The sequence below is a fragment of the Scleropages formosus genome, chromosome 23, assembly GCF_900964775.1.
Source record: "Scleropages formosus chromosome 23, fSclFor1.1, whole genome shotgun sequence".
In the NCBI taxonomy this organism is placed as follows: domain Eukaryota; kingdom Metazoa; phylum Chordata; class Actinopteri; order Osteoglossiformes; family Osteoglossidae; genus Scleropages; species Scleropages formosus.
In genome coordinates, this window is record NC_041828.1 from 277,326 (window position 1) to 302,772 (window position 25,447).

Sequence of the window (25,447 nt, forward strand, 5' to 3'; positions counted from 1 at the left end):
AGTGAAAAAATATACAAATGGCAACCTCTCCGGGGGTCATGAAAACAACAACAACAACAACAAGAACGACAGCAAGAGTAACAAGAAGAAGAACCAGAACGCTGCGTGTGGAGCGGCAAATCCACTTCACACACTTGTCTGATTAAGAAACCAGTAAAAATGGTGTATAAAAAGTGCAGGACGGCAAGACGGTCGCAGTGGGAACCAAACCGTGAGGCGGCACACGAACAGGACACGGAGGGGACAAACACGCAAGGACAGCGGGTGCTTCTGAAGTGCCCATCACACCGAACTGCAAACAGCGGGATGACAACCAAGTGGGCAAAGTGAATCACTGCAACTTGCAAAGGTGTAAATTCATCGCCGGTCAGTGCTGCTCGCTCAGTCCTCACTCTGCAGTCCAGGACTCATCGCTAGCTGCATCTTCACAATGTCTCTCCTCTATTACGTAGGAGTCCAGGTTTTAAAGGCACTGTCGAACCCGTCCTCCTCACTGGAACTACTCGCTGGTGGCAGCCCGATCGACGCCACGCAGAAAATCAAGAACATAGAAGGGATGTGGGGACGCGTGTGGCGCCTGTAGTAATAAAGTGAGCGTTACAGTGGCCTCCAGAACTATCGGTACCTTGGTAAAGATGCAGGTAACGAAGAAGGAAAACATTTTTATCGCCTTTGTTGCTCATCTTTACCACGGTAACCGTGGAGGATGCCGTTCAGAGACGCTTGTTACGCTGCCGGATCTTTACCGAACAAACGCTTCGAACGATGAAGGTCAGCGATGGAAAAAGGGTGCGGAACCGTATATTTTGTAACGAGCGGAACCTCCTTCGTTGGCAAAACCCTCAACCAAACACTTTGTATCGCTGCAGCGCTTCACAGCGATTTGGGCTCATTCCTCTTGCACTTGACACATTTTTGGGAGATTCCCTGCTTCACGTATCGTCTCGGCATCATGGTGGGACTGAGGTGAGGACTCAGTCTTGGCCATTCTAAAGCACGAATCTCTTCTTTCTGAGACGCTCTTGTCGATTTACACCTCTGTATTTGATCACGTTCACACTGCTCGATCCAACGGAAGGTGAGTTGTAGATCACAGAAAGACACGCCGACATTCTGCTGTACAATTTCCTCATACAACTTAGAATTCAATGGTCCCTCAATGGCTGCAAGCTGTTCACAATAGGAAGCAGCGAAACAGCCCCACAGCATTATACTGCCTCCACCGTGCTTCACAGTTGGAATGAGGTTTTGGTGTTTCAGTGCAGTGTGTTATTCTCTCCAAAGGTAACGCTGTCTACATTTCCCAGAATGTTCCACTATTGTTTCAACTGTCCAAAGAATACTGGTCAGTTATTGCCGTGGAACATTCAGTATGGTATTCAGCAAACTTTTGACAGCCAGCAACATTTTTTGACAGCAGCGGATTCCTCCGTGGTAACCTGCCACGAACACCACTCTTGCTCAGTGTTTTTCTTTGTCCCTTGTGTGAGGATTTTATGGCGTGCCCTTGTGCTGACATTTGTAGGGCACCCAGTCCTAGGGAGAGCCGCAACAGTGCTCCATTCTTCCATCTGTGAACTACCTGCCTGACTGTGAACTGATGGAGACCCAACTCTTTAGACATCCTTTTGTAACCTTTTCCAGTCCTTGGAGGTTCACCAACTCTTCTTCTGAGCTATTCTGAAATTTCTGACCAGTGCTCTTCATCAGAATTCTGTTGTGAAGAGCAGGTCACCTTAAACCTGCGAGGTTTTTCTAAACAGCACAGCAGGTCAATGCCACACATGAACTGATTGGAATGCCTGAATGCAATGAGCGTCTTTTCAACATGTCATTACCCCAGAGGGTCACACACTTTTCCCATCAATAACTTTGACTCTTCAAACTATTTGTTCAATAAGGATATGGCCGTGTAAAAAGTTGTCTTGGCATTTGTTAAATAACACTTTTTATTATTGACTTAGATCAAAATCAGAGCACATTTTAGGAGCAATTCATGCAGAAATCCTCATTATTCCAAAGTGTTCAGGATTTTTCTCATAACTGCTCATTAACTGAGACAGTGTACAGGCCAACCTGTAGTGTGTGCTGCAGAGAAGCAGTACAGGTATGTATCTTCAGAAAAGTTCCCCTTCCACATGGATGCCATGTCCCTGTGGAGCTCATGATGTGTCCACAGAGGGAGGCTGTAACTGGACTTGCAATATTTTTATCAGAAGAGCAAAGACAGCTCAGCATACGGCACTGGGGATCACAACTTGGATTATGCTCCTTAACAAATCATGCACAAGATCCACAGGGCTCTGCCTCCTCACTTTCCACAGAACGTCCTGTGTTCGGAATGTCTACCGGTCTCCTGTCCTACAGACTGAGTGAACAGATCTGCTTTTGGACTGCAGTGCACACCTGTGGGATGTTGTAAAATGCCAGAGAGCAGCATGGTACTGAACACAGCCCAATTATCAAAGACCATCATTGTTTTCCACTTTGAAAATATACCCATGAATATTGGCCATATGTTGCTTTATCTTGTATTATTTTTATATACTGTACACGATTCCCACCTACAAAAACAGGACATCTGATGAGGAACCTTTGAAATCACTGAGGTTCAAGAAGCACCATCGCCTTTCTGGCGACTTTTCCAGCCAAAGGATTATGGTGAAAATGCTACTTCTGTACACAACCCTAGAAAACAATTTCTTTAGTGTGGAGCAAAAATAGACTATATTCCTATATTCCTCACTAACGTTATATATCCTCTGGAAAACACAGAAGCTGCCTGCTGAGGAATGTTCACTGTGCTAAGGAGGGCCTCACTGAGGGTCACACTCCATCACTAGCAGTCAGACACCATCACCACCAATCAACGGTCATATTCCATCACCAATGGTTAGACTCCATCGCCAGCGGTCTGGCACTAAACCCACAGGAAACAGCAGAGAAGTCAAACTCCCTCTGTCAGTCTATGCAAAATATTTGTAAATAGAAAAGATTAAAAACTTCACCAATATGGAAAGCTTGACATTATACCTTCGTGTCATTGTACCCAATGAAAGTTAATAATTAACTATTAACTATCCCAATTACAGTTACTAATAATGTCCTTGGAAAACGTTGAAAAAGTTTCACTGTGACAAGAAAAAAACCCGATCGACGTATTAGAAAATTCCCGGGTAGAAAAGTGGGACGTTTCCTCTCACGAAGGTGCTGGTGGAGGCGAGCGGTCAAAGTCGGGGGTCGGGTCACGAAGAGCGGCAGTACGTCACAGCGGAGGAGAAGCGGGAGCTGCAGGACCGGGGGCGAGAGCGCTCCCCAGCGATGTGGGCTCCTCCTCTCGCCGGTGTTTGCTGGTGTTCAGGCAGGGGCCTCGACATGACCGAGACTCTCTGAGACAGAGGGCAGCAAGAGGCAGAAAGTGCTGGTCCGTGCTGAGGGGCGGGGCGAGGCGGGGCAGGGCGGGGAGGGGAGGGGCAGGGTGTGTACTGGGGACGAGGGGTGAGCATTATGAGGACGGAGCCGGGCCTTTTTGTTTAAGACTTCGGAAATCCCGCACCGCTCCCCTACAGGACAGAGCAGAGATGTAGCGTATGACAAATGTGACTCTTCTGAACAGTGGACAGACAAGAACACCTAAAATCACCAATGTTTCCAAGACAATTACACCGTAAACAAGATGAGGGGAAACAAACTGGGCCCGGAGGGGACACACGAGTGTGGGGCTCGACAGCAGAGGCACATGGGAACATTAAGGGGGGCACGAGCGTAGGGCCACGACACAGAGGAATAGGCTGAAGAGCAGGGGGTCCAAACAGCCTTCGTGCAGCATCCAAGGGGCTGATGGGACACCTCTGTAAACACACCAATGTAGGAAACGGCCTGACAAACAGCGAGCCAACAGGGGGTGCAATGCTCAAAAAGAAAGGACAGAAAAATGGGCCTCTGCTTGTAGGACACACACGTAAGTGGGTAAAATGAACAGGACGCTCCTGACAGTATGGTCACAGTTGTGCGTGCGCGTGCACACAGACACACACACTGGAGATCAGATTCACAGAGCATGATGGGAAAGATGTCCTTTGTGCGAGACAACAGGTAAATGTCCACACACAGGAATGACTGCTGAATGCTTGTGAGACAGAGGGATGCAGCTGCTGTGTTCACAGGAGAGAAATGGGGGGTGTGTCTGTGACTGGGTGTTGCAGGGTGCTAAGGTGGAGCCCCTCACCCTGGTGAATGAGAAGGGGAAAGGGGTGCAGTATTAAGTCTCACTCTGGAGTGATCTCCGTCTCCTGGTGCACGACCACCCTGGTGACGAACATATCAGGGTGTTGCTCCTTTGCTTCCTTTATGGCTTGGGCCAGAGCCTGAGTGCAGGGAGGCAGAGTCAGAGTGCAGGTGGACTTATGGCGCAGTCATGACACAGTCACAACACAGTCAAAGCACAGGGAGAACGCGCACGCAAGCACGCACGCACGCACGCACTGTATAATTTCATGCATGTTTTTGATCATCTTCATCATCGCGCCGCAAAGCGTCGTCCTCCACATTGCAACTCCGCCAGTCCCAGCAAAGAGGTACACACTAAGCTGTGCTTCTCACACTGTTTCCATGTCCTACCAGCTGACACCTGACACAGGCCCATTCGTTGTCCCACACGGGAGGAGCAATACCCACCTTATCATGGTCGATTTCCATGTCACCTGTGATGACAATCCTCTTCTCGATACGCGTCTCTGAAATCCCTCCTTTCACTGTCTGTCGAATGTAAGACAGACACACTGGCTTCACTGACAGCTACGTGGGAAAGGTCACGTGGGGACACGGCTCCGGCCATCTACGTGCACTACCTTGGTGATCTGCGTGGTCGTGGTCGTGCACACGGTGTCAGAGCTGATGGTCTGGGCACTCAGCAGCATGCTGCCATCTTGCTCTAGAGCACTGTTGGCAGCCTGAGGACAGGAGGGCTCTGGGTCAGCACTGACCAAACACAAGACACTGGAGCAACACACTGCAGCTCAAGCACCACGTTCACCTGTGGCGACTCGTAGGTGATGGTCCTCGTCTCTGTGTGTACAACGGGCACCTCCTTGGCGGTGGTGTCGCTACGGAGGGAGTTGGTGATGTCTGAGATGGTGACCGTCTGTGTTTTCTTCACAAGGGGTGACTGCAAAGCAACATGGACATGGACACACACACACACACACACACACACACACACAACATAGACAAAAACATACAAATACTGAGAATTGCTTCCTGACCTCCCCCATAGACCTGCTGGTAATGTCCCATATTAACCAGTCTCCACACTGCCTGGTGTACCCCAGTCCACTGGTCCCTTTGAACTGAGGGCGTCCGACACCTGCTGAACTGAGTGACAGTAATTACTTGATCCTTAAGATCTACTGTTAGAACACTTTTGGTAATAACTACAATTTATGTGGAGGAAAATGTCTCAGGGATGCAGGGTGATCAATAATGAGGAAAAGGTCTCCTCTATAAATGGACATTAGTTATAAATGAGGGACGTGCTTCAGGCTTGGAGGATGGTCAACGATGAAGAGCAAGTCTGGGATGGAGGGCGATCAATGATAAGGAACAAGCATCCAGGACAAAGGGCAGTTGATCCATAATGAGAAGCGAGTCTCAGGAACCGAAGTCGGTCAGTCAACGAGGAATGAATGCCTGTGACTGAGGGCAGTCAATAACAAAGAACGAATGTAGGATATGCAGGATAATCGCTGATGTAGAAGGAATCTTGGGGTTGCAGGGCACTCAGATGATAATGAGGAATGACTCTGAGGGGTAACAGTTAGTCAACAATGAGGAGTAAGAGCCTGAGATGGAGCACAGTCAACAATGAGAAAAAAAGTTTAAGGGCCGAGGACGGCCAGCAATGAGGAATCCCAGAGATGGAGGCCAATCGATGGTGGGAGGAGTTCCGGGGAAGGAGTATCTGCATTTTACCAATGACCACTCAGTACAACAGTGCACAGAAACCTGACTTCACATTCAAGAAATCACATCTTCCCTCGATGTCAGCGTTAGGCAGTCCATTCAAAGCAGCCTTCCTTCTCTTTAACACCCAAAACGATAGACAGTCTAACACTGGACGTAGAGCAGGCCGAAAAGCACCCTATAGCGAAGCACATAAGACTCAAAGACGGTTCATTTCAGAAGGTGAAATCTGCAAAATAAGCACAGCTACTTGGCCTTTTCACAGCACATTGAGACATTCATATCCCACTATAAAAATGACAAAATATATATTTCATCACAACTTTTATTTCTGCGTTGTTTCATTCTAAACATCCCACACCATGAATTTTCAGTTTGAATAAAAAAATAACTCAAACACAGTCGTGAGAAAAAAATCAGAACCTTTTGTGGGTAGTCTGGACTTCTGTTATGAATGGATTCCCAAATGTTCTCTGATCTTCATCTGGGCCACTCACCGATAAAGAGGGTGTTAACAAGTGGATTGCACACACGCAGTAGCACCTTATTATATCTTTATTGAACGTATTGCTTAATTATGCAATGTTGAGGATGGAAAAAGTATGTGATCTTAGATTTAGTAACGTATGGGCGCTCCTTCAGCATCACTAACCTCAGCCAAATGTTTCCTGTAGATCTGTAGATCTGGTGGTGGTGGTTAGGGCATGTTCTCACCCAATATTCTGAGTCTGAGCTTCACGTTACAGAATGTCCTGGTATTCCTGGTATCCGGCAGTTACCTCAATGACTATTGGCTGTTTAGGGTGGCAAAGCAGCCCCACACCATGATGCTTCCTCCACCATCTTTCACAGTTGGAATGAGATTTTAATACTGGTATGTACTGATTGTTTCTTCCAAACTTTTACCAAAAAAGATTCACTCTTGCCTCATCTTTCTACAGAGCATAGCTCCAGTAGAGTTGGGGAATGTCCAGGTGGTCTTATCAAACTTGAGAACAACCAGGAATGTTTCTGAAGAGTAGTGGGTTCCTGCTTGGTAATCTCCCATGAACACCACTTTTGCTCAGGGTTACTCTCACTGTCGCCCTCCGACTGTGTCCCGACCGCGTGCCTGACGACCACAGACTATAAAAGCAGCTGGTGAGATGCACTTGGCCGCAGAACCTCAACCTGAAAAGATGCACTCCTTGCCCACACTCCGAGACCTCCACGATCCTCCGATCTGTGATTGTGAATAAGACTCTTGCGTTACAGAAATAAACGCACCTGCGTTTGAGTCCATCAGCCTGGTTTCCTGTGTTCGCCATGACAGTTTTTCTTTGTGTACACTTGCAGACACACATTGTCAAATACAAGAGATGCCTGTACATCATAAGCTGTTACCCCTAGAGTTCTCTGTCTCCAGTCTTCAGAAATGCTTTTGTTGCCTTTTCCAACTGTATGGGCTTCAAAATTTCTTCTGAGATCCTGTAAAATCTCAGCTCAATCATTCTGTTGCCCAGAAGTTCACATCCTTTCACCATCCTAGATGCTGAATGTTGAAACAATATGATAAAGTTATGGCTCTGAATATGTCAATAATATGTTTGATACAGACATGCTGGTGTACACTGTTTGCGTTAGGTTGGCATAAAGATCGAATCGCATTTTAGAAGCCATTCTTGCAGAAGTACAGATAATTCCAAAGGGTTTGGAAACATTTTCTCATGGCTGTATAAGAAGAGATAAACAGAAACCACCCTGGTGTCAGGATTTCCCTTCCTAAAGAGCAGTAGTTCAGAGCAGCCATGCTAGACGAGTGCAAGGACGGTGGAGATCGAGTGGAGAACCCCACACAGAGTCCACCTTCCTACATCAGTCAGCTTTTAAGTCAAAGTGTACGTAAACATAATTTCTCACAGTTAAGGTCAGGCCGGTCCCAGGGAAGCACAGGGCTCCTCAAGGCCAGGCCAACAAGAGGCATTGCAGGCAAAAAACTAGCCAAAACCGCCAAACACAACTCAACAGCACAGAGCGATGCTCTACGTGGCCTTTACTCTCATAATACGGTACAAGTTCACTTCAAGACATTGGCTTTTTCATACAGTTTCAAAACAGTGCAGTACCAGCACAGCCTAGCTCAGGAATGAGGGTGTAGACCAACACACCCTCCTCCGGAACGAGGCCGCACATCCATACGACACTAGCACACCGTCTCTATTCTGCCACGTCCACAGCTAATCCATTACACAGTGAGCGCTCTCCAATGATTGCTTTAGCTATCAGGCAAACGAGGGGGAAACCAGCCTCCCTGTGCATGTGTATGGGTGTGCAGTACGAATGCATTTGTGACTGCCTGTGTCTTTGGGGGAGACGGTTCATCCAGGGGTCCAGAACCATCATGAGGCCGAGGATCCCCATCACTTAGTCACTTTCCTCCTCCAAAGGGTGTGAGGGCACAGCTGTGTCTGATGGCAGGGGGGCTGCAGAGGACAGTTACGGGCAGGGCTATGTCTGAGTTTGGGCCAGTATGGGGTTGGCTTTGAGCTTCTATGGCACGGCTATATTTCTGACTGAGCCCTGAGTCTGAGGTCTGTGTCATGCATGGGTGGGGCATGGATAGACAGCACCAGGACTCCCTCAGATGAAGACCAGCCACCACAAAGTGATGGCCATCAGCAGAAGGCAGGACAAGAGGAAGGAGATGCGGGGGCGCTGCAGGGTCGCAGGGTACAGTTGGCAGGGCTTTGCTCCTGCACTGGCTGCTTGTTTCCCATCATGCAGGATGGCAATCATGACCTTCGGGGAGGGTGCCTCCGTGCCCTGCTCCTCCTCCTCATCGTTGTTCTCCGGGTCTCCCTCACTCGGAGCTGGTGGGCCACCGGGGGCTGCTGCGCGGCGCTGCTTCCTCCGCTCGGCCCCCCTCTTTAGCTTTGGCTGCCCTGCCGCCTGCAGCCGGCAGCACAGCAACAGACACAAAAACCCATGAGGACAGGAACGGGGATGGGGGCGGGGGCAGGGGCAGCCAGGGTGTGCAAAGATGATCTGACGCCTGAACCTGTTTCAGCCAGTTTCCCTCTTCTCTCCCTCCCAGTTTGCTTTCTGGATGGTCAGCTCCCACAGCCATAGTGACAAGTGGCCGGGTGACCAGCAGTGTTCCGGTGGTCTGGTTGCCGTGCCATGCAGTCAGGCCATGTGAGCTCTGGCCTTCACTGAACCGCTTGAGCATGCAGTGGCACCACCAGGCTAAACCCCCGGGGCAGTGCAAGGGTTTGAGAGTTTTTATGGTCCTGCTCTCCAGTGAAAAACATCCTTCTTTTGTTGACTCAGTCTGCTCTCACGGATGCTGCGGTGGAACCGACGACCACGTTTGCTGTGTCTGACGTCATAAAAACTCCTCCGTTTCAACTGGTGGAGCCACTGGTTGCACATCCTCTGACCTCGAACTGGGGTCTCCTGTGGAACACCTGAGCACCGCTGGGACCGGCCACCCTTGCACCTGGAGCACTGGAGGGAGAGTACTGGACACTTCAGGTGATTTGGTGCTTCAGCAACTCGATGTAATTCTCAGCATCGGGCCAACAGAGCCAACCCACTTCCCCTGACAGGGCGGTGGGGGGTTTCCGGGGGTGGAGCTCTCTTTCAGGACGTCTTTGCACATCCCGAGTGTAGGGGGTAGTAATGAGCAGGGGAGCAAGGAACAGAACTGAGAGAAAAGAAGCAAAGGGGAAGGCACAGGAGTAAAGGAGTAAGTCCTTCCACCAGGGAGAGAAGATTAAGGGACAGATGGGAAGGCAAAGTGGGGGGCGGGTATGTGAAAGGGGCACTTTCTCTGATCTCCGGGTTACTTGCTCGTCCGCGTGTGTCTTCCATCTTCAGCAGCCAGGTGACCATCACAGCCATGCAGATTTGCTGTCAGACTAGAGCAGCCATGCGATTTGCCCCAAGCAGCCTGAGGTGGGGAGGAGGGGGTGTGAGCAGGGTGGGGACATCAGGGCTCGTGGGGGGGTGTATTTAGCCCTTGAAACGATGCAGCCCAGGCCAAACCAGAGCGTCCTGCTGCCGCTTTCTGCTTTCTTTATCATAAAGAAAGGAGCTGCGACTCTCAGTGGAAAACAGACTTTACCTGCACTACACCTGCAGCTACACCTGCAGACGCTGTGCCTGCAGCCAGGAAGGTGGCGCTCTTCACCTGTACACACATACACAAACAGGTGGTCCACACCTGGACATGCATACAGAGACAGGCAGAAACATTCTCTCTCTCTCTCTCTCTCTCTCTCTCTCTCTCTCTCTCTCTCTCTCTCTCACACACACTCATCTTTTGCAGCAAGAAGTCTGTAAACAGCAAAAACGTGGCCAAAGGGAGATGAATGTGCGGCAGCATCCTTTACACAGGAAGAAATGCACTGGCTGCTCATCCTAGCAACACGGCCGCGACTGGAAACCTCAACCGATAAAAGCTTAATTACATATCCCTCAATTTCTTCATGAGGTTCAGTAAAAATCACACATACAACTACAATAAATAAAAAATATTCTCTTTAAGTATTTTATTACCTTCGTCAGCTGCATTGAAATTAAAAAGTACACACACACACACACACACACACACACATTTTCGGAACCGCTTCTCCCATACGGGGTCGCGGGGAACCGGAGCCTACCCGGCAACACGGGGCGTAAGGCCGGAGGGGGAGGGGACACACCCAGGACGGGACGCCGGTCCGTCGCAAGGCACCCCAAGCGGGACTCGAACCCCAGACCCACTGGAGAGCAGGACCCGGTCCAACCCACTGCGCCACCGCGCCCCCCTCAATTAAAAAGTATTTTCAATAAACTCCTAATCAGTATTGATTGCTGACTGATTCATTTGACAATCGTGCAACACTCCTCATCTTCTTATTGATCAACACCAGGCTCAAGGTGTAAACACTGTGATAGTGAGCTGAATTAAGGAGGTCCCACATCCCTATCCTGTTTGGCTCCCATCTATAGGCTTAGGGGGTAATAAAGGCCACATTTGCTCAGCTACAGACAGAAATTTTGCAAAACAAGTAAGAGCATGCACCTTTCCAGTGAAACAAAGCAATAAATGAAGTTAGCATCATGAAAAACTCATAACCTGACGGTAGGTACCACAAGGAGCCAAAGTACTCACTAGTGATGATAACGGTTCATATTTTGTAGTTTTCCTGACCTACAGTGATAGCCAACACTGAAAGTCTGGGCAATAAGGGTTACCGACACTGTCTGCAGGTTTTCAGTAAGTGGCACAAACAACTTCTGATGAGAAACTAATTTCCAATTCACCTGAGTCTGACCATATCAAAATTATCATTAATACGCCACATAAGTCTAAACACATATAGCACTGCCTCTGTTTATGTGACATCTTTACACGGATGTAACAGCTTCCTTTTATATATACTACACTGCATCTGAACACAAACTATAGCATCAGGGAAGTGTATTCAAGTTAGAAAGCCCTTGAGGAACAGCTCAATGGCACCTCCGAGCCATTAGGATCTTTATCCGCAAAGTTTCCTTCACGTCTACAGTTACGCAGGACGGGTTCATTCTGGGTTGTGGGCAGAGTCAGGTGGGAAAACCTAACCGGAATGGCACAGGTAGCCCCTGCACAGGAACCAGACGCCGAAATCATTCATCAGCAGTTTGTTCCTTTGATTCTCCAGTCACCCCGAGCTCTTGGTCGCACCCAGGACACAAGACCCACAGCATCCAGGTACTGCAAAGTGTTCGCTGTGTAAACTGAAGGCCTCTAAGTGTACCTGGCGCGCTCCGGCTGCACTTACCCCATCGCCGCCGGGCTGTAGCTGCCCATTGATGGTGATGGAACGGAAGGGCGAGTGTGTGGACAGACGCTTGTCCCACTCGCTGGCCCGTGGTTCAGGCACCGCTTCCATGAAGCTGCGCTTGAGCTCACTGATGCTTGCGTGATGCCGCAAGAGTTCACCCTGAGTCTTTTCCACATCCTACGGGGGTAAAAAGAGCAAAGTGAAACAAGTGAGCAAGACAGACAGAAGAGAGCTCAAGAGGAAGAGCGAGACAGAAACCAGGTGCTGTGAGACAAAGGCGTGTACACCTGTTACCGTGGCTGGAGCTGCTCCCTCCACTCACCAGCAGGGCAATAACAACCCCCCCACCTACTACACTCACCTTTCACCATCTGGGAACTGTCAGTTATATGCAGATCACTACTGACACCAAAGTATCTACATCCAACATCACCATATGTTCGCAGTGATTATTACACTTCGTACATCAATAGGGATGTAAAAGTCTGCAAAGTCTGACCTGTAATGAATATTCATGCAGCCCAATTTCCAAGTTAATACTAAAATATCACGTGTAATGAAGAGCACTGAGAGCGCTGCCTGCTGGTAAGTGCTGTGTGCACACATCCTTCTCCTTCTCCTCCAACAGCACGCAAGTCCTACGCTGTACACTTCCACAAATTAACAGTCCTACATGATCCCAGTGCTGATCGCTGATGGACTCGCAGGTAAGTCACACAGCCAGGTGACATGCAGACTCAGCGTGCCAGTGCAGTGCCATGGCCAGCGGGAGCAAAGAGACACACAAAAGCTAGTTGCACAAAGAGCGCCAATGCAACACAGAGGACAGAAGAGAACCAATGAGACCAGAGAGACAAAAGCTACCTGGATGGAGAAGAGACAGAGGGAAAGATAGAGCCAATCAAACGGAAATAAAACCAGAAAGAGCCGATGAGACGCTGCGCTTGACTTTGACAGCGACACGAGCCAGTCACACCTAGAGTAGATCAGAAGCAAGAGCCAATCAGAGACAATGGAAGCAGAGTCAAAACTACTCAAACTGAGATGAAAGCAGAGAGCAGCTGATCAGACAGAAACGAGACAGACAAGAGCCAATCAAAGCAAACAGACAAAGAGTTGTGCAAGACACACTTACGTGACAGTAATGTACGAAAACAACAGTGTAATTTCCACTGAACTGTCTGATTCTGAACGTTCAGCCAACCGCTTCTACCACAATGTGCATATGTGTGTGTGCCGTGTGCTCAGCTGGGTGGCTCTTTCTAAACCATGCAGTTAGTTAGACCACCTTGGACAGACTTAGACACTGAGTAGCAGCAGATACACACAGCAAACACACACACAGTGAGTAACAGCGAGGACAGACGTGCTGAATGTGAGGACAGCAGCAGTCGTCTGACACACACAGATCATGCACCTGGACGGCACTCAGGTCCACACACACGGCATACGAACCTCCAACATTAAATTGCTATGGCGGATATATATAGTTTCACCCTCAATTTTCTTTGCTCTTTTCTGTGAAAAGTAAAAACAAAGCAACAGTTGGTTTCAAAAAGTAACATTTCAGTCAACAACTCCAATGACTCCAATACCGTGAGTGTTCAAACACAACAGTTTAGCGGGAGCTTTGACCATTCCACAGGTTCAGGGCCACTGTACAGGTTCTGCAGGAGGTGCAGCCAGTGTCAGACCATGTGCAAGATGAACGAGATACCAGGGAAAAGTCCATCAGGCTCAAGAGTGAATATCAAAGGTTAACACAGCAGCTACACCCCCACCATACTGACCAGGGCAGCAGAGAAGATGAGTCAGAGGAGCTACTGCCTTTGAACCCAAAGGTTGCAGGTTCTATTCCCACCTTCAGCTATAGTACCCCTGAGCAAAGTACTTACATTAGAATAGTTCCAGTAAAATTACCCAGCTGCATAAATGGGTAAATAATTGTAAGCACCATAATGTTGTAAGTCACTTTGGAAAAAAGAGTAAATGTAATTCAAACTTGATTCCACACAAAACATATGGATCTCTGGGATATGGAACTTAGAAAAACTCTGAAATACTGAATGTTTGATAGCAGAAATTCTGAGTTCCAGAAAATTTGCACCCCTTTTTGCATTAACACTGCAGCCACCTTACAGTGCTGTGGGTGACCTACAAAAAGATTTCACAGATAAGTTTTTTTCCATTTCTATGTGTTTACCAAGCATTTGGACAGACACAGGGGCACAGTGGCTACAGCTGTTGTCTTACAGCGCCTGGACCCGTCAGTATTCAAGTTCAATCCCTCCTCAGTACACGTGCGGCTCATGCAGGTATTCTCCTTGTGTTTAGGTGTCTACAATGTATATACTAGTGTCCATAGTCCTCTGTGTGTGTCTAAAGCTTTGTCTGCTGTTACTCACGTTGGCTTACGTGGAGTTGGCTTAGGGTGGCACAGCGAGTAGCGCTGCTGTCTCACAGCGCCTGGGTGGTGCGAGAGGACGTGGGTTTGACCCCACTCATTCTGTGTGGAGTTTCCATGATCTCCCCATGTCTGCGTGGGTTTTCTCCCAAAGACATGCTGTTCAGGTTCACCCATAATATGTGAGTGACACACAGAGTGTGTACCACTGATGTTTGGATGAGTGACCCAGTGTAAGTAATGTATCAAGCAGTGTAAGTCACCTTGGTGAATAAGGTGTGTGGCCTAATGACACTAGAGTCCACTGGAAGTCACTGTGGAGAAAAGCATCTGCTAAATAATGATGATTTGGAGAAAAGTCTCCAATATGTGAACAAATGAAAGTAAAAGTAGTAAAGATAAGGTAAATGGTTTAATGCTTTGCAAGGGAAATCTGTGACACAGTGGCACAATGAGTAGAGCTGCTGTCCCTCAACACCTGGCTGGTGTGAGGATGTGGGTTTGATCCCCACTCAGTCAGTGTGGAGTTTGCATGTTCTCCCCATATCTGTGTGGGTTTCCTCCCAAAGACATGCTATTCAGATGGATTAGCAAGTAGTGTGCATGTGTGTGAGTGACAGAGAGAGAGAGTGTGTATTCCACCGATATATGGATGAGTGACCCATTGTAAGTAGTGTATCTAGCAGTGTAAATCACCACAGTGACTAAGGTGTGTGGGCTGATAACACTACATAGAGTTCACTGGAAGTTGCTTTGGAGAAAAGTGTCTGCTAAATGAATAAATGTAAATGTAAAACAGTGTGAGGTTAAGTAAACTCACTGGGTGTGCATTCCACTCGGGCACTCCAGGGGCTCCACAGACCAACACTGAGAGCTTTACCAGTGAGACTTTCTAAAGGTCGGCCATCTTTCTGCTCTTCATCTATTCTATAACTGTGTGGATTTGCAGGTTGTGCTGAAACACACTACGATCTGGTCAGACCGGCGCACAGACCGAAAACACACTGAGTAACAGCGACAGAGTTCAAGCCGTGACCCCGGAGTCAGGATGAGGCTGACGAACACCAATGTGACCGCACCTTCCTCATCCTCACCGGCTCCGTCTCCGGTTTTGGCAGCTGTTGAGAAGAGGAGAGAGAAGGACAGGTGGAGTTAGTATCTCAACCCGCAGCCATGCCACACCCACCTCTAAGGGCAATGTAACACAAACCTGGGTTTTCTGTTCTTCAGGAAGGGATGCTGCCTTGGTGGCCTCTCTCCTTTCCCTCCTCGATGGTACCCGGACCTGCACGCACACACACACGCACACGTTACACAGTACAGAACTTAGAGCGGAGTCACTGAGCTAACCTGACGTGGAACACTGTGTGCTGTACCTTAGCCTCCAGTGCAGTATCTGCTTTGGGGGTCTGAGACACCACACTCTCCTTTTTGAGCTCTGACCTCCTGTCATCGGCACGTGTGGGGCGTCGGATAGGTGTGGCACCGTCCCAGCGTTCGGAGCGAGGAACCGACGGCGACAGAGCCTTGTCCCCTGGGGACACCGGGGAGGCAGGGGACATAATGGGAGCGCTGACAGGACGGCCAGTCCTATCTGGGGTCACTGCCACTGCTGCAAGACAGGGGTGAGATCACGGATCAGGAGAAAGCCACAGGTCAACGTGACTGGAAAACTGGACCTGGAAAAATATGCAACTCCACAAAGCAGAGTGATAAGAAACACAGAACAGAACAGACTGTTAATGTCCGTTACTCCATTAACCACAAGAGGGGAGCACCATGTAACTGCACCTGCCTTTGGTTGGGGGCCTGGGTAGGTGTCGGGGGAGCGCAGCATTGAAGCAGTGTAAAACTGTAAATGTTAATCAGTTTTTATTCATTTTAAATCAGTGTAAATCAGTGTAAGCACAGACAAAGCACACGCAGAGCACAGACTGGTGTCTGCCCTCTTTCGCTCTCTTCATGCCACGAGGGCAATTTGGTCCTGTGAGGAAGAACCCGTCCAGCTGAGGAGCATGACGAGGAGGCAAGGCGAACACGCTCGTACCTGGGGCTGGGAGGGGCCTCTGAAGAGGCTTGCGGTCAAGTAGCAGAAACCAGTCGTCCCCCTCTGCCTTCCCGTGCAGCGTCTGTACGCGCTCCAGCAAAGAGGTAGCGCAGCCCCGTGCCCGCCGCACATCCGCCCGCATCTCCTGCAGCAGCTGCAGCGCCTCCTGCTTTACCATGGCCAGCTGCTGGTGGCGCAATGCCGCGTTGCCCCTGTGGGCTACAACTCCATCCGGCTGACACAGGGCTCTCCACTGTTGCCCCAGCTCCAGCAAGCTCCTGCGGGCCAGTTCCAGCTCCCCGTTAGCGAGGCAAAGTGCGTCCTCCAGTCCAGCCACCAGGGGGAGCGGTGCCACGTCTTCCAGCACCCAGCCCAGCCGGCGGGCAGGTCGGCGCTCCACCTTCCTCAGTACGACCTGGGGTAGAGGGTCAGCGGCCAGCTGTACTTGGACAGACTGGGCTGATGAAGACAGAGGGTCCAAACATGAGCTGAGCTGAGCTGAGGGTGAACCAGGTGAAGCGACTTTCCAGCGGCACCTATTGGTCCAAGCCGCAATCGCACATTTTTTTGCATTGTCAAGCCGTGGTCATAGCGCAATTCCACACACCAAGCAGCAGAGCGAAGCCGAGTTGTTGTTAGTGTGGCTCTCCTTCCCAGGTGGGAGGGGCCAGCTGACATCTCAGGCAGCACAGTACCTGGAGGAAGCATGGCGGTCTTTGCAGCAGCTTGGTCCAGTAACCTGTAACAATCATCGCCCCCCTTTTTCTGGACTTGCTGCCTTCCCCCTGATCGCAGCTGCGTCCTCTCCCTGACAACACGACCTCTCCTCATGTTGGCACAGGGGAGCACTGGGGTGCTCCAGTCCTGCGAAACTGACGAGACATGGTGAAAGTGAGTGCAGGTGCACCTCAAAAACACCTTTCGGGGCAGGGTGTCCGACTAGCCCTTATGTTGCTACCTGGGGCTAAACAGAGCGCCGTCTTACGCGCGGGGCTCCAGCTGGCCTCAGTCCACTTCTGCTCTCCTCCGTCCTCCTGGGGGGGGCCTTCTACAGCCACAGGTGAAGCTGCAAGGTTGTACGGCTCAGGGGTCAGCTGCACTGTTACCATAGCAACCGTCCAATGTCTAGCACTCAAGGTGAGCACTGAGGAGCCCATGTGCAGACTACTGTCTTAGTACTTGATCAGTTCTAAATTGTTATGAGCGCCGCCCTTCGTCTCCTTATTCTTACTGCAATGTTGCATTAACAGTAAATCGGGTCTTTCAAACACTCCGCCGTACAGGTGTGTAGAAAAGATCCTCTTGGAATCCATCTCTGCTGGAGCAGGAGAGCAACGGTAGAGCACAGTGGGTGGTGGGGGGGTTCAGAGGAGCCCATCAGAAGAGTCAGGCCCCTCAGGAGCTCTCCTGTGAGTACCACACTACTGCAGGCAGGATTTGTGACGCGTGTTTACCGTGTTCGTTCACAATTCACAAAACCAGTGCTTTTACCAGGCACTTTCAGCTGAAGGTCAAAGCACAGTGAGTCAGGGCTCAGAGGTCACTTTGGAAAAGTTATGGTCAGCAGAAATACTGACCCCAAGAGGAATGTCTGTGAGCAGCGCGCTTCCAGAAAGAGCAGCATCTGTGAGCAACACACTTAAAGGAAGCAGTTTGCACTAATTCTCCTCAAGCGTGGATATACATTTAACCCCCCACGAGCCAGACGAAAGCACTGTATGTGAGCAATGCAGGAGCGCCAGGACAGGTGGTAGTGCTGGTGGCCCAGAACTACCTGCATAATTAGCACTGAGCCATAACTGGATCCCTTGCTTGGATTCTGATGATTCATTATCCTCCTGCCTCTCTTCACTTGCTGCAATACTTACCCAGAGGGGAGTAAACAGGAAGACTTCAGAGATAAGGTGTGGCACTCAATCACAGACACACACGCACAGACCCATACCTTCGTCAAGACTTCGCGAGGCCCTCTTGCTTGCCGAACGCTGGAATAAGGGCGCGGGCCGGTCGATCATGGAGCTGGCCTGGCGCGTCTGGGCCTGAGTCCGCCCACTGTAGCGGAACTTGGAGCCCAGGGCCAGGAAGCGGCGGGGGGTCGTGGCCACTTCCGTAGAGGTAAGCCTGCAGAGGGTCAACAGCTCGGCAACGCGGGACAGGAAGGAGCAAATCAAGGAGGAAGAATACTGCGTTTGTGGGTTTTGTGCTGCAGCACATTATCTCTCACCTAAAGAAGGTGTGATGCTCCACACACACCTTCCACAGCTTCTTGGAGGATTTGCAGTTGGGCAGCTTAAAACCGATGGCGCTCTCGTAGTGCTCTTGCTGTTACACACACACACACACACACACACACACACACACACACACACGCACACATATTTTAAAACACTAAAACGTAAATATAAAAACAAATGAGAAATGATGACATAAACTACAGCAATATAAAGAGGGTCAAAGAGCCTATCATGTTTGCAGGACAAGTCCCACAGCAGGAGTGCTTTGTGGGAAGTCAAGACTGTTCACCTCAGAGGGACGGATCTTGATGAAGAAGCTGCTCCTTTTGTAGGAGATCTTGAGGACTTTGGGCCAGGGGAAGCGGTTAATGCGCAGCTTATCCTTGTAGACCATCAGACCACTGGAGCAGACGCCCAACATGATGTCTACACCATCGAGGTCCTGGGGGTGTAGGGCGAGCAGAGCCATGGTGTTACTCCCTGCTTGGCAGCAGCTTTTCTCCTGGCCTGGCACTGAAACTCGAACCCCTGACTGGACCTGCTTGCTCAGCAGCTCGGTGTGATTACAAATGCTCACCACCAGGAGGCAGCCTTGTGTTGTCTCCAAACTGGTCAAACTGTGCCTTTCATCTAAATCCGTATGTCAACACAAACAGATTGACCTGGTTTCTGCTTCTTAGTCTTGTGCCCTTTTCAAACAGGAGCTTTTCTAAATTCAGGATGAGCTCCACATAAGTGCTGACTTGTGGGCCACTGGACCATCGCTCCAGAGGAGCTGCAGATGGACCTTGGGCTCCAGGTCTCTCTTAGCGGTGTCTAAATCCCACATGAAGCCACAAGAGCTGCCTAGAGCGGTGCAAAGAGGAGACGGAGCCCCCAGAGGCCCTCACCTTAGCCTGGTGGAAGTCCACCCCGTACATGGAAAGCTTCTTGGCATTTTCCAAAAACATCATGTCGGCCTGAGCCGGAGTCATAGCCCTACAGTCGGACAGACACACACGACAGGAGCACAGGCGGGGTGCTTGCATGCGTGACTGGGAATAAATAAAGGCAATGCGTGTATTCTCTACTATACACGACTGTGTGTGTATGAGAGAGTGCGTGTGGTGCTTCACCTGTAGGTGCGATGTAGTTCCATCACCTTCTCCTGCAGCTCCCTGCTCTGCTGCAGCACGGGCCACACGTCACGCACATACTCGGCGCCATGGAGCTCCGGGTCGTACTCCCCCAGCTCTGACTGCACCACATAGGAGCCCAGTAGCGCCAGCGTGACGAAGGAGCACGGCAACCGGCCACTCAGGATGTCTTTGCGCAGCTGCAGACACAGGTAGTACCTGAGGAGCAAAGGCACAGGTCAACGGTCACCATCAACCAGGAAGAGCGGTGCTGGACAGTCAGGCGCAAACATGTCTACCTGGTGATGTCTTCTGTGAGCTGGGCAGGGTCCGGAGGGTAAAACTTCACGTTGAAGGTGAAGTCAAAGGTGCCTGAGGGCAGGGATGAGAGCCCACGCAGACTGTGGTTAGCGAGGGGCTGCCCCCTGCAACACTCCACACTGTGCACACTTTACATTATATTACAACTGTTCATTTAGCTGACGCTTTTCTCCAAAGCGACTTACAACGTTAAGGTACTTGTAAGTTATTTACTCATTTATACAGCTGTGTAATGTTAGTGGAGCAATTTTAGGGTAAGTACCTTGCTCAAGGGCACTACAACTGGAGGTGGAAATTGAACTTGCAACCTTTGGGTCCAAAGGCAGGAGCTGTAACCACTACACAAAGAACTGCAGAGACTGAACCTGCGCCTTGTGCTTACGAACAGGATGCCCCACAGCGCAGAAACGGTGCTCACCTTGCGTCTGCCGGCGTATCTCCTTTGTGAGGTCCAGCCATGTCTGTCCAGAAGCAGAAGACATACCCGAGGCTGTCACTACACCAGTGGACACCTGTGTCCTCGCTGAACCTCCTTTACCATGACCAGAGTGCGTATGTACACCAGCAGGACTCGGCGGGCCATACCTTACAAGTGGGCGTCTCCCAGATGGCCAGGCCATAGTAGTCCCTCTCCAGCAAGTTCAGGTGGTCACACACCTTGGAGAAGAGCTCTTGACCGCGGGCATGTTTCTGAGAAGAGGGGGTGAAGTTTTACCATCAAAGCCCAAGTGGAACCCTTAATGACACGCACCATGCTCAAATGGCCAAAAAACGAAGGGGAAGCACCAGACACACACAAAGGTGATGCGCACAGTGAGCGGAACGGTTCCCACCTCCAGGTCACACTCGTATTGAGCGTTGTCTAGTAGGGTGACCTTGCAGTGCATGGTGCGAGTCCGACGGGCCACTCGCGGGGTCTTAGAGCCCCTCTCCGCCTTGTCCTCCTTCTGATTCTCTGTCTCGCCCTCTTCCTCCAACTCGTCCTCTTCCTCCTCCTCCTGCTCTAGGGAATCCTTCTCCGTCTCTGGATCGTCCTTCTGGTCCTCGTGGACTGACTGCAGAAGTGTATACACACACACATACACACACACACACACACACACACACACACACACACACACACGTACACAGGAAGTCAGCAAACGTGGGACATGATCTATAGTTCTACTACATTACGTTTAGCTGACACTTTTCTCCAAAGTAATAAAGTGTTAAGCAATTTACATTTACATTTATTCACTTAACAGACGCATTTCTGCAGTAACTTCAGAGAACTTAATTTCCCAGAGTTGCTGCTGCAAAATAAAATCCCTGGTTCACTTGCATCACCTGTATCTCCGCGCTACTGAGCGAGTGCAGGTCCAGGGTTGGGTCCCCCTCGATCCTGAGCTCAGGTTCGGGGTCAGCGATAGGGGCCTTGGGCCCGTCGTCCCTCGTCTCCTCGGCTGGCTGTAACCCCCCCTCTTCCTCAGACGAGCACTGCGAGCGGCGATTCAGAAAGGACGACAGGAGGCGGGAGAGACCTCGGCTCGCAGACGAGCGAGTGCGCGGTCGCAGCGCCGGCTCCTCTGGAGACACGTCCTGGGGGCCCGAGGGTTCGGGGTCTCGATCTGTCTCCGGGCCCAGCTGCACGCGCGCACCCTGCTGTCTTTCGGCCTCGTCTGTTGTCATGGCGCCAGCTGGGGTCAGGGAGGGTCATGGCAGCAGGTCAGTGAGGGAAGGAGAAAGTGCTGATCTAGCAGGACACCTGTGGACACCCAAGACTTGGCAGTGTCCATCATGGTGACTCGGCTCATGGGAAATCATTTTATTTGAGCTGCATGCACATTTGTTATTGACTCCAGTCAGTGAGGACCGCAGACTCAGCATCCTTGCTTTGGATGGAGCAGAAGTACGGTGGGATGGTAGAGGAATGAGCGATGTCGAATGTACCAAATGATGGCACCCCTGCGACCAACAGCAGGGACAACATGTGAGACTATGAGCTCGGCAAGAAGCCCCACCTACGCACCCCAGGGAACAAACTCATTTAATTTGTGAGATGCGTGCCCTCCTGCATCCAGGGGCCGAACAGGGGCCAACCGGGGGCTGAACGGCAGCTTAGCGAGCCAAGCGGCTTTGCGAATAATCCCAACCGTGGATTAGGGCTTCCTGCATCTGGACACTTTCATCAACTGTCTCCACAGCGACACGTCCAGCGGCCAGCGCTGTGCTCATTATGCTAAAATCGGCTCCTATGTAGGGCAGCAGCCTTGTGGCCAGCGGAACGGACCTAAACAGCGGGGCTGTGCCCAGCAGAGCACTGCTGCTCCTACTGACCGTGCTGCGGTCGGACAGTCACAACCTCTTCTCTGACCGCATGCATATAAAAGGGCTACTTAAGCAGAGAAGCTCAGAATGAAACACCAAAACTCAGTACTTTCACACCACCGGAGTGCATCCAGCTCATATGCCGCCCCCCAAGCCCCTCCCCCTCCCCGCTCCAGGTCCATCTGGGCCTCGAGCGCCACTCGCAGCAGCCGGTGGGCAGTCCATCACTGGGCAGGAGGCGGGAGCTATTTGATGGACAGCCCTCAAGTACCTACCCCGATAGAACATCTGAATGACGGCCAGCTGCAGATACTTAAAGGGTCAGTAGAAGGACTGTAACGGCAGCTGGCCTGAAGAACCGGGGGGGGGGGTACAGGTTCCTGGTGGCAGAGCGTGGTAAGTTTTCATGTGGAAAACACTGCTGTTTTGTGGTGTGTTCCTGTCTGTGTGACAAATGAGTTAATTCATGAGAAGAGAAGCAGACTCAAGCGAGATGAGTGAAGTTGAGGTGGTGCAGGGTGCCTCTGTGGGACCCAGAGCAGCTTGGTGCCACTCAGTCAGTCACACAACCGACAGCGTGAGGACCCAGAACCTGTGGAACCCCACGGTTGCTTGTAGGAATGAGCTCCAATAGCTCCTTGAACATGTCAACTGGAGCAGCCTGCTACTGAAAGTGCTCCTGGTTTTTACTGTGGTGGTGGGGAGAGGGTGCGAGTGACTATGGGTTAGGTTTAAGGTTATGGTCCACTCCCCGGACAGAGCCAGCCTTCCTGATGGACTCTTTTGTACTGATCGATTACACCACGATTCCGATGAATTCCACATGTGGCTGCCCTTCTGGAACTTATTAGAAAGTGCTACATGATCACACCCATGACACATTGTAACTATATTTGCAATCCCTCAGTATGCCGTCTATCTGTATGCTGTAGTGACCCTGCACTCTTCTTCAAAGCGATTTTAAAAAAAAAAAAAAAAAAAAAAAATGCTGCTCCACCAGCAGACTGCACAAAGAGCTGAGCCTCCTCCTGTGAGAACAACCACTCTGTCCTTTCTTACATTTATTCATTTAGCAGACACTTTTCTCCAAAGTGACTCCCACTGAACTCTACGTAGTGTTAGCAGCCCACACACCTTATTCACCGCGGTGACTTGCACTACTTACAACGGGTCACTCATCCATACATCAGTGAAAAACACACTCTCTCTATTACTCACAGACAATGGGGGAACCTGAACAGCATGTCTTTGGAGTGTGGTAGGAAACCAGAGCACCCGGAGGAAACCCAGACCGACAGGGGGAGAACATGCAAACTCCCACTGCGGCATGGAGTCCAGGTGCACCCCCACACACCTGTATGTCCCCCTCCGTGTGTACTTGTACAAAAGCTGTGCCTCTACCCGAGTTCAGCGCAAGGTAGCCACACACACTGCATTAGACCCTTCATGAATGAAATGGTTTTTTTTTTTTAATACCCTACAGACCCAGTGAAAATAGCAACTTGGAAATACATTGACATTCATATGACAGTTTTGTCCAAAGCGACTTTCAAGGTGCTTACAATTATTTACCCATTTTACACATGCGGGTAATTTCACTGGAGCAAATTAGGGTAAGTACCTCGATCAGGGTACAGCTGGAACGTGGGACTTGAACCTGGGACCTTAAGTCCAAAGGCAGCAGCTCCAGCCACTTACTATAAGTTGCGACAAAAGTAACAATTTTTGTTTTACTTCTGCGCTTACTTATAAAGTGGAAAACGAAACATTAATTAAATAGAAATAAGATGAATGCAGAATGGTCCAAGCGGAGGCGCTCGCGAGGGCGCGTCCTGGTTGCCACTACAACTGCGCACGGACAAAAGGCGCCGCGCGCAGATGATGGAAGAAACGCTTCTGCTTTCAAAATTGCCTTCCGTGAAGCCGCGTGAAAGTTTACGGCGCTGCGCCACTCGCCACTCGCCACTCGGACTCATGATTCACGCCGGTGAGCGTGGGACGCATTTAGGCGGTGGAAGGCGCCACAGCCACAGACACAGAGACTGAGGAGCAGAGGAGTCACTTCTTCGCACTGGCGCCGGCGGATCGTGAGGCGCTGACTCACTCACTCACTCACTGAGTCTGAGGCGATCGCTGCGTTCGCTCCGTTCGCTCGTCGGCCGGTGCTCAGTCTTCGCTTCGGGGTGGGTGGGTGGGGGGGGAACAGAAGGGGCCGCGGCGCTGCGGGAGCGAGGACACTTCAGACCTTCGGCCGGGGGGCTGAAACTAGGTGTCGTCGACGGCAGAACTAAGCGCCCTCTCCCTGAGCTGTTCCCTGGCTGTGCGCCGCCGCACGACAACGAACCGCACCGGCGGCGGCGGCGCTGTCTGAGTGGCGCGAGGAGCAACGGCGCGCGTGCGACAACAAGCCGCTTCACCTGCTCGCGCGGCCGTCGCCGCACGAGGGACAGCCCCTCCCCTCCCCTCTGCGCCGCGCGCGCCGGTGCGACACAAAGCCGCGCGCCAGGCACTACGCGCTTTGTTTACACGGACACGTACAGTCATTGCCGTTAATACGGTATTAATGGCGTTCAGACGACGCACGAGCGCGGACGTGCGAAGCAATGGAAGTACAAAGAAAGAGTCACCGGCGTTGTGCCCGAAATTTCTCTCTCTCTCTCACTCACACACACACACACACTTGCGCTAATTATGATATTCAGTCGTGTTTTGTTTACACGTTCCCGTCCGCACCGCCTGTTCCATATAGGTCTTTTCCACGAACACACACGACACGGCACTTAACACTACTACTAGTCTAGTTAATTATATTACACCGACTGCACCGCCTCCGAGCGCGCTGTGCGTGTCTCCATTAATTTCTCCCTCTCCGTTAGAAACGGAACACGGAGAAGCAGACGTGACTCATGTCGCAGATAATAAAAAAGATATAAAAGAATGGGGGGTGGGGGGGGGGTGCGACGGCTGCGCTCCTTTACCTTGTCAAAGCCGCGATGCTCTGCCTCTCTGGCGGAGAAACGAGTCCTCGGAAAAATCACGTTTTAACGGTGTACATTTCCATTCACGCAGAGTGACGACGCCGTGGAAAAGCCACGCGTGTTTTTATGTTTTTTTTTTTATTTTTTTTATTTTTTTTTTAATCTCTTTAGTCTACTGATGCTAAGGTTCTAGTAAAAAGGCGGAGCTACAGATCCAATCAGCGGGCACGTATCAAAAACTGGCCAATGAGGAATCCCTTGCTGCGCGCCTGGTCCAAT

At 50.7% G+C, this 25,447-nt stretch overlaps 1 protein-coding gene across 8 annotated transcripts; it reads right to left on the bottom strand.

The window, feature by feature from the left end:
- LOC108931836 (protein 4.1-like) lies at window positions 1–25,447 on the bottom strand. Of its 8 annotated transcripts, none has more exons than XM_018747859.2 (24): window positions 25,169–25,447; window positions 21,210–21,559; window positions 20,714–20,935; window positions 20,466–20,570; window positions 20,299–20,341; window positions 19,859–19,931; window positions 19,560–19,778; window positions 19,335–19,422; window positions 18,734–18,886; window positions 18,435–18,532; window positions 18,156–18,331; window positions 17,169–17,276; window positions 16,906–17,082; window positions 16,211–16,669; window positions 15,540–15,775; window positions 15,374–15,448; window positions 15,243–15,281; window positions 13,215–13,277; window positions 11,757–11,936; window positions 5,036–5,167; window positions 4,851–4,952; window positions 4,678–4,758; window positions 4,273–4,367; window positions 1–3,563 (listed from the first exon to the last, which is right to left on the bottom strand). In XM_018747859.2, the coding sequence occupies exons 2-24, from the start codon at window positions 21,549–21,551 to the stop codon at window positions 3,506–3,508; spliced, it is 3,324 nt and encodes a 1,107-aa protein (XP_018603375.1). In that variant the 5' UTR covers window positions 21,552–21,559; window positions 25,169–25,447; the 3' UTR covers window positions 1–3,505. The 8 variants fall into 8 exon arrangements, with proteins under 8 accessions (XP_018603375.1, XP_029103875.1, XP_018603378.1 ...); XM_029248042.1 differs by lacking the exon at window positions 25,169–25,447 and adding an exon at window positions 24,307–24,363; XM_018747861.2 differs by having other exon boundaries at window positions 3,486–3,563; window positions 4,229–4,367; window positions 25,169–25,446.

Bases quoted from the DNA above. Each gene is read 5' to 3' on its own strand.
- LOC108931836 (XM_018747859.2), bottom strand. From the start codon at position 21,551: ATGACAACAGACGAGGCCGAAAGACAGCAGGGTGCGCGCGTGCAGCTG. The intron at 11,937-13,214 runs GTTCGTATGCCG...TTACCCCCGTAG, and splicing joins ATAGCAATTTAATGTTGGAG to GATGTGGAAAAGACTCAGGG. The intron at 4,953-5,035 runs GTGAACGTGGTG...TCCTGTCCTCAG, and splicing joins TCACCTACGAGTCGCCACAG to GCTGCCAACAGTGCTCTAGA.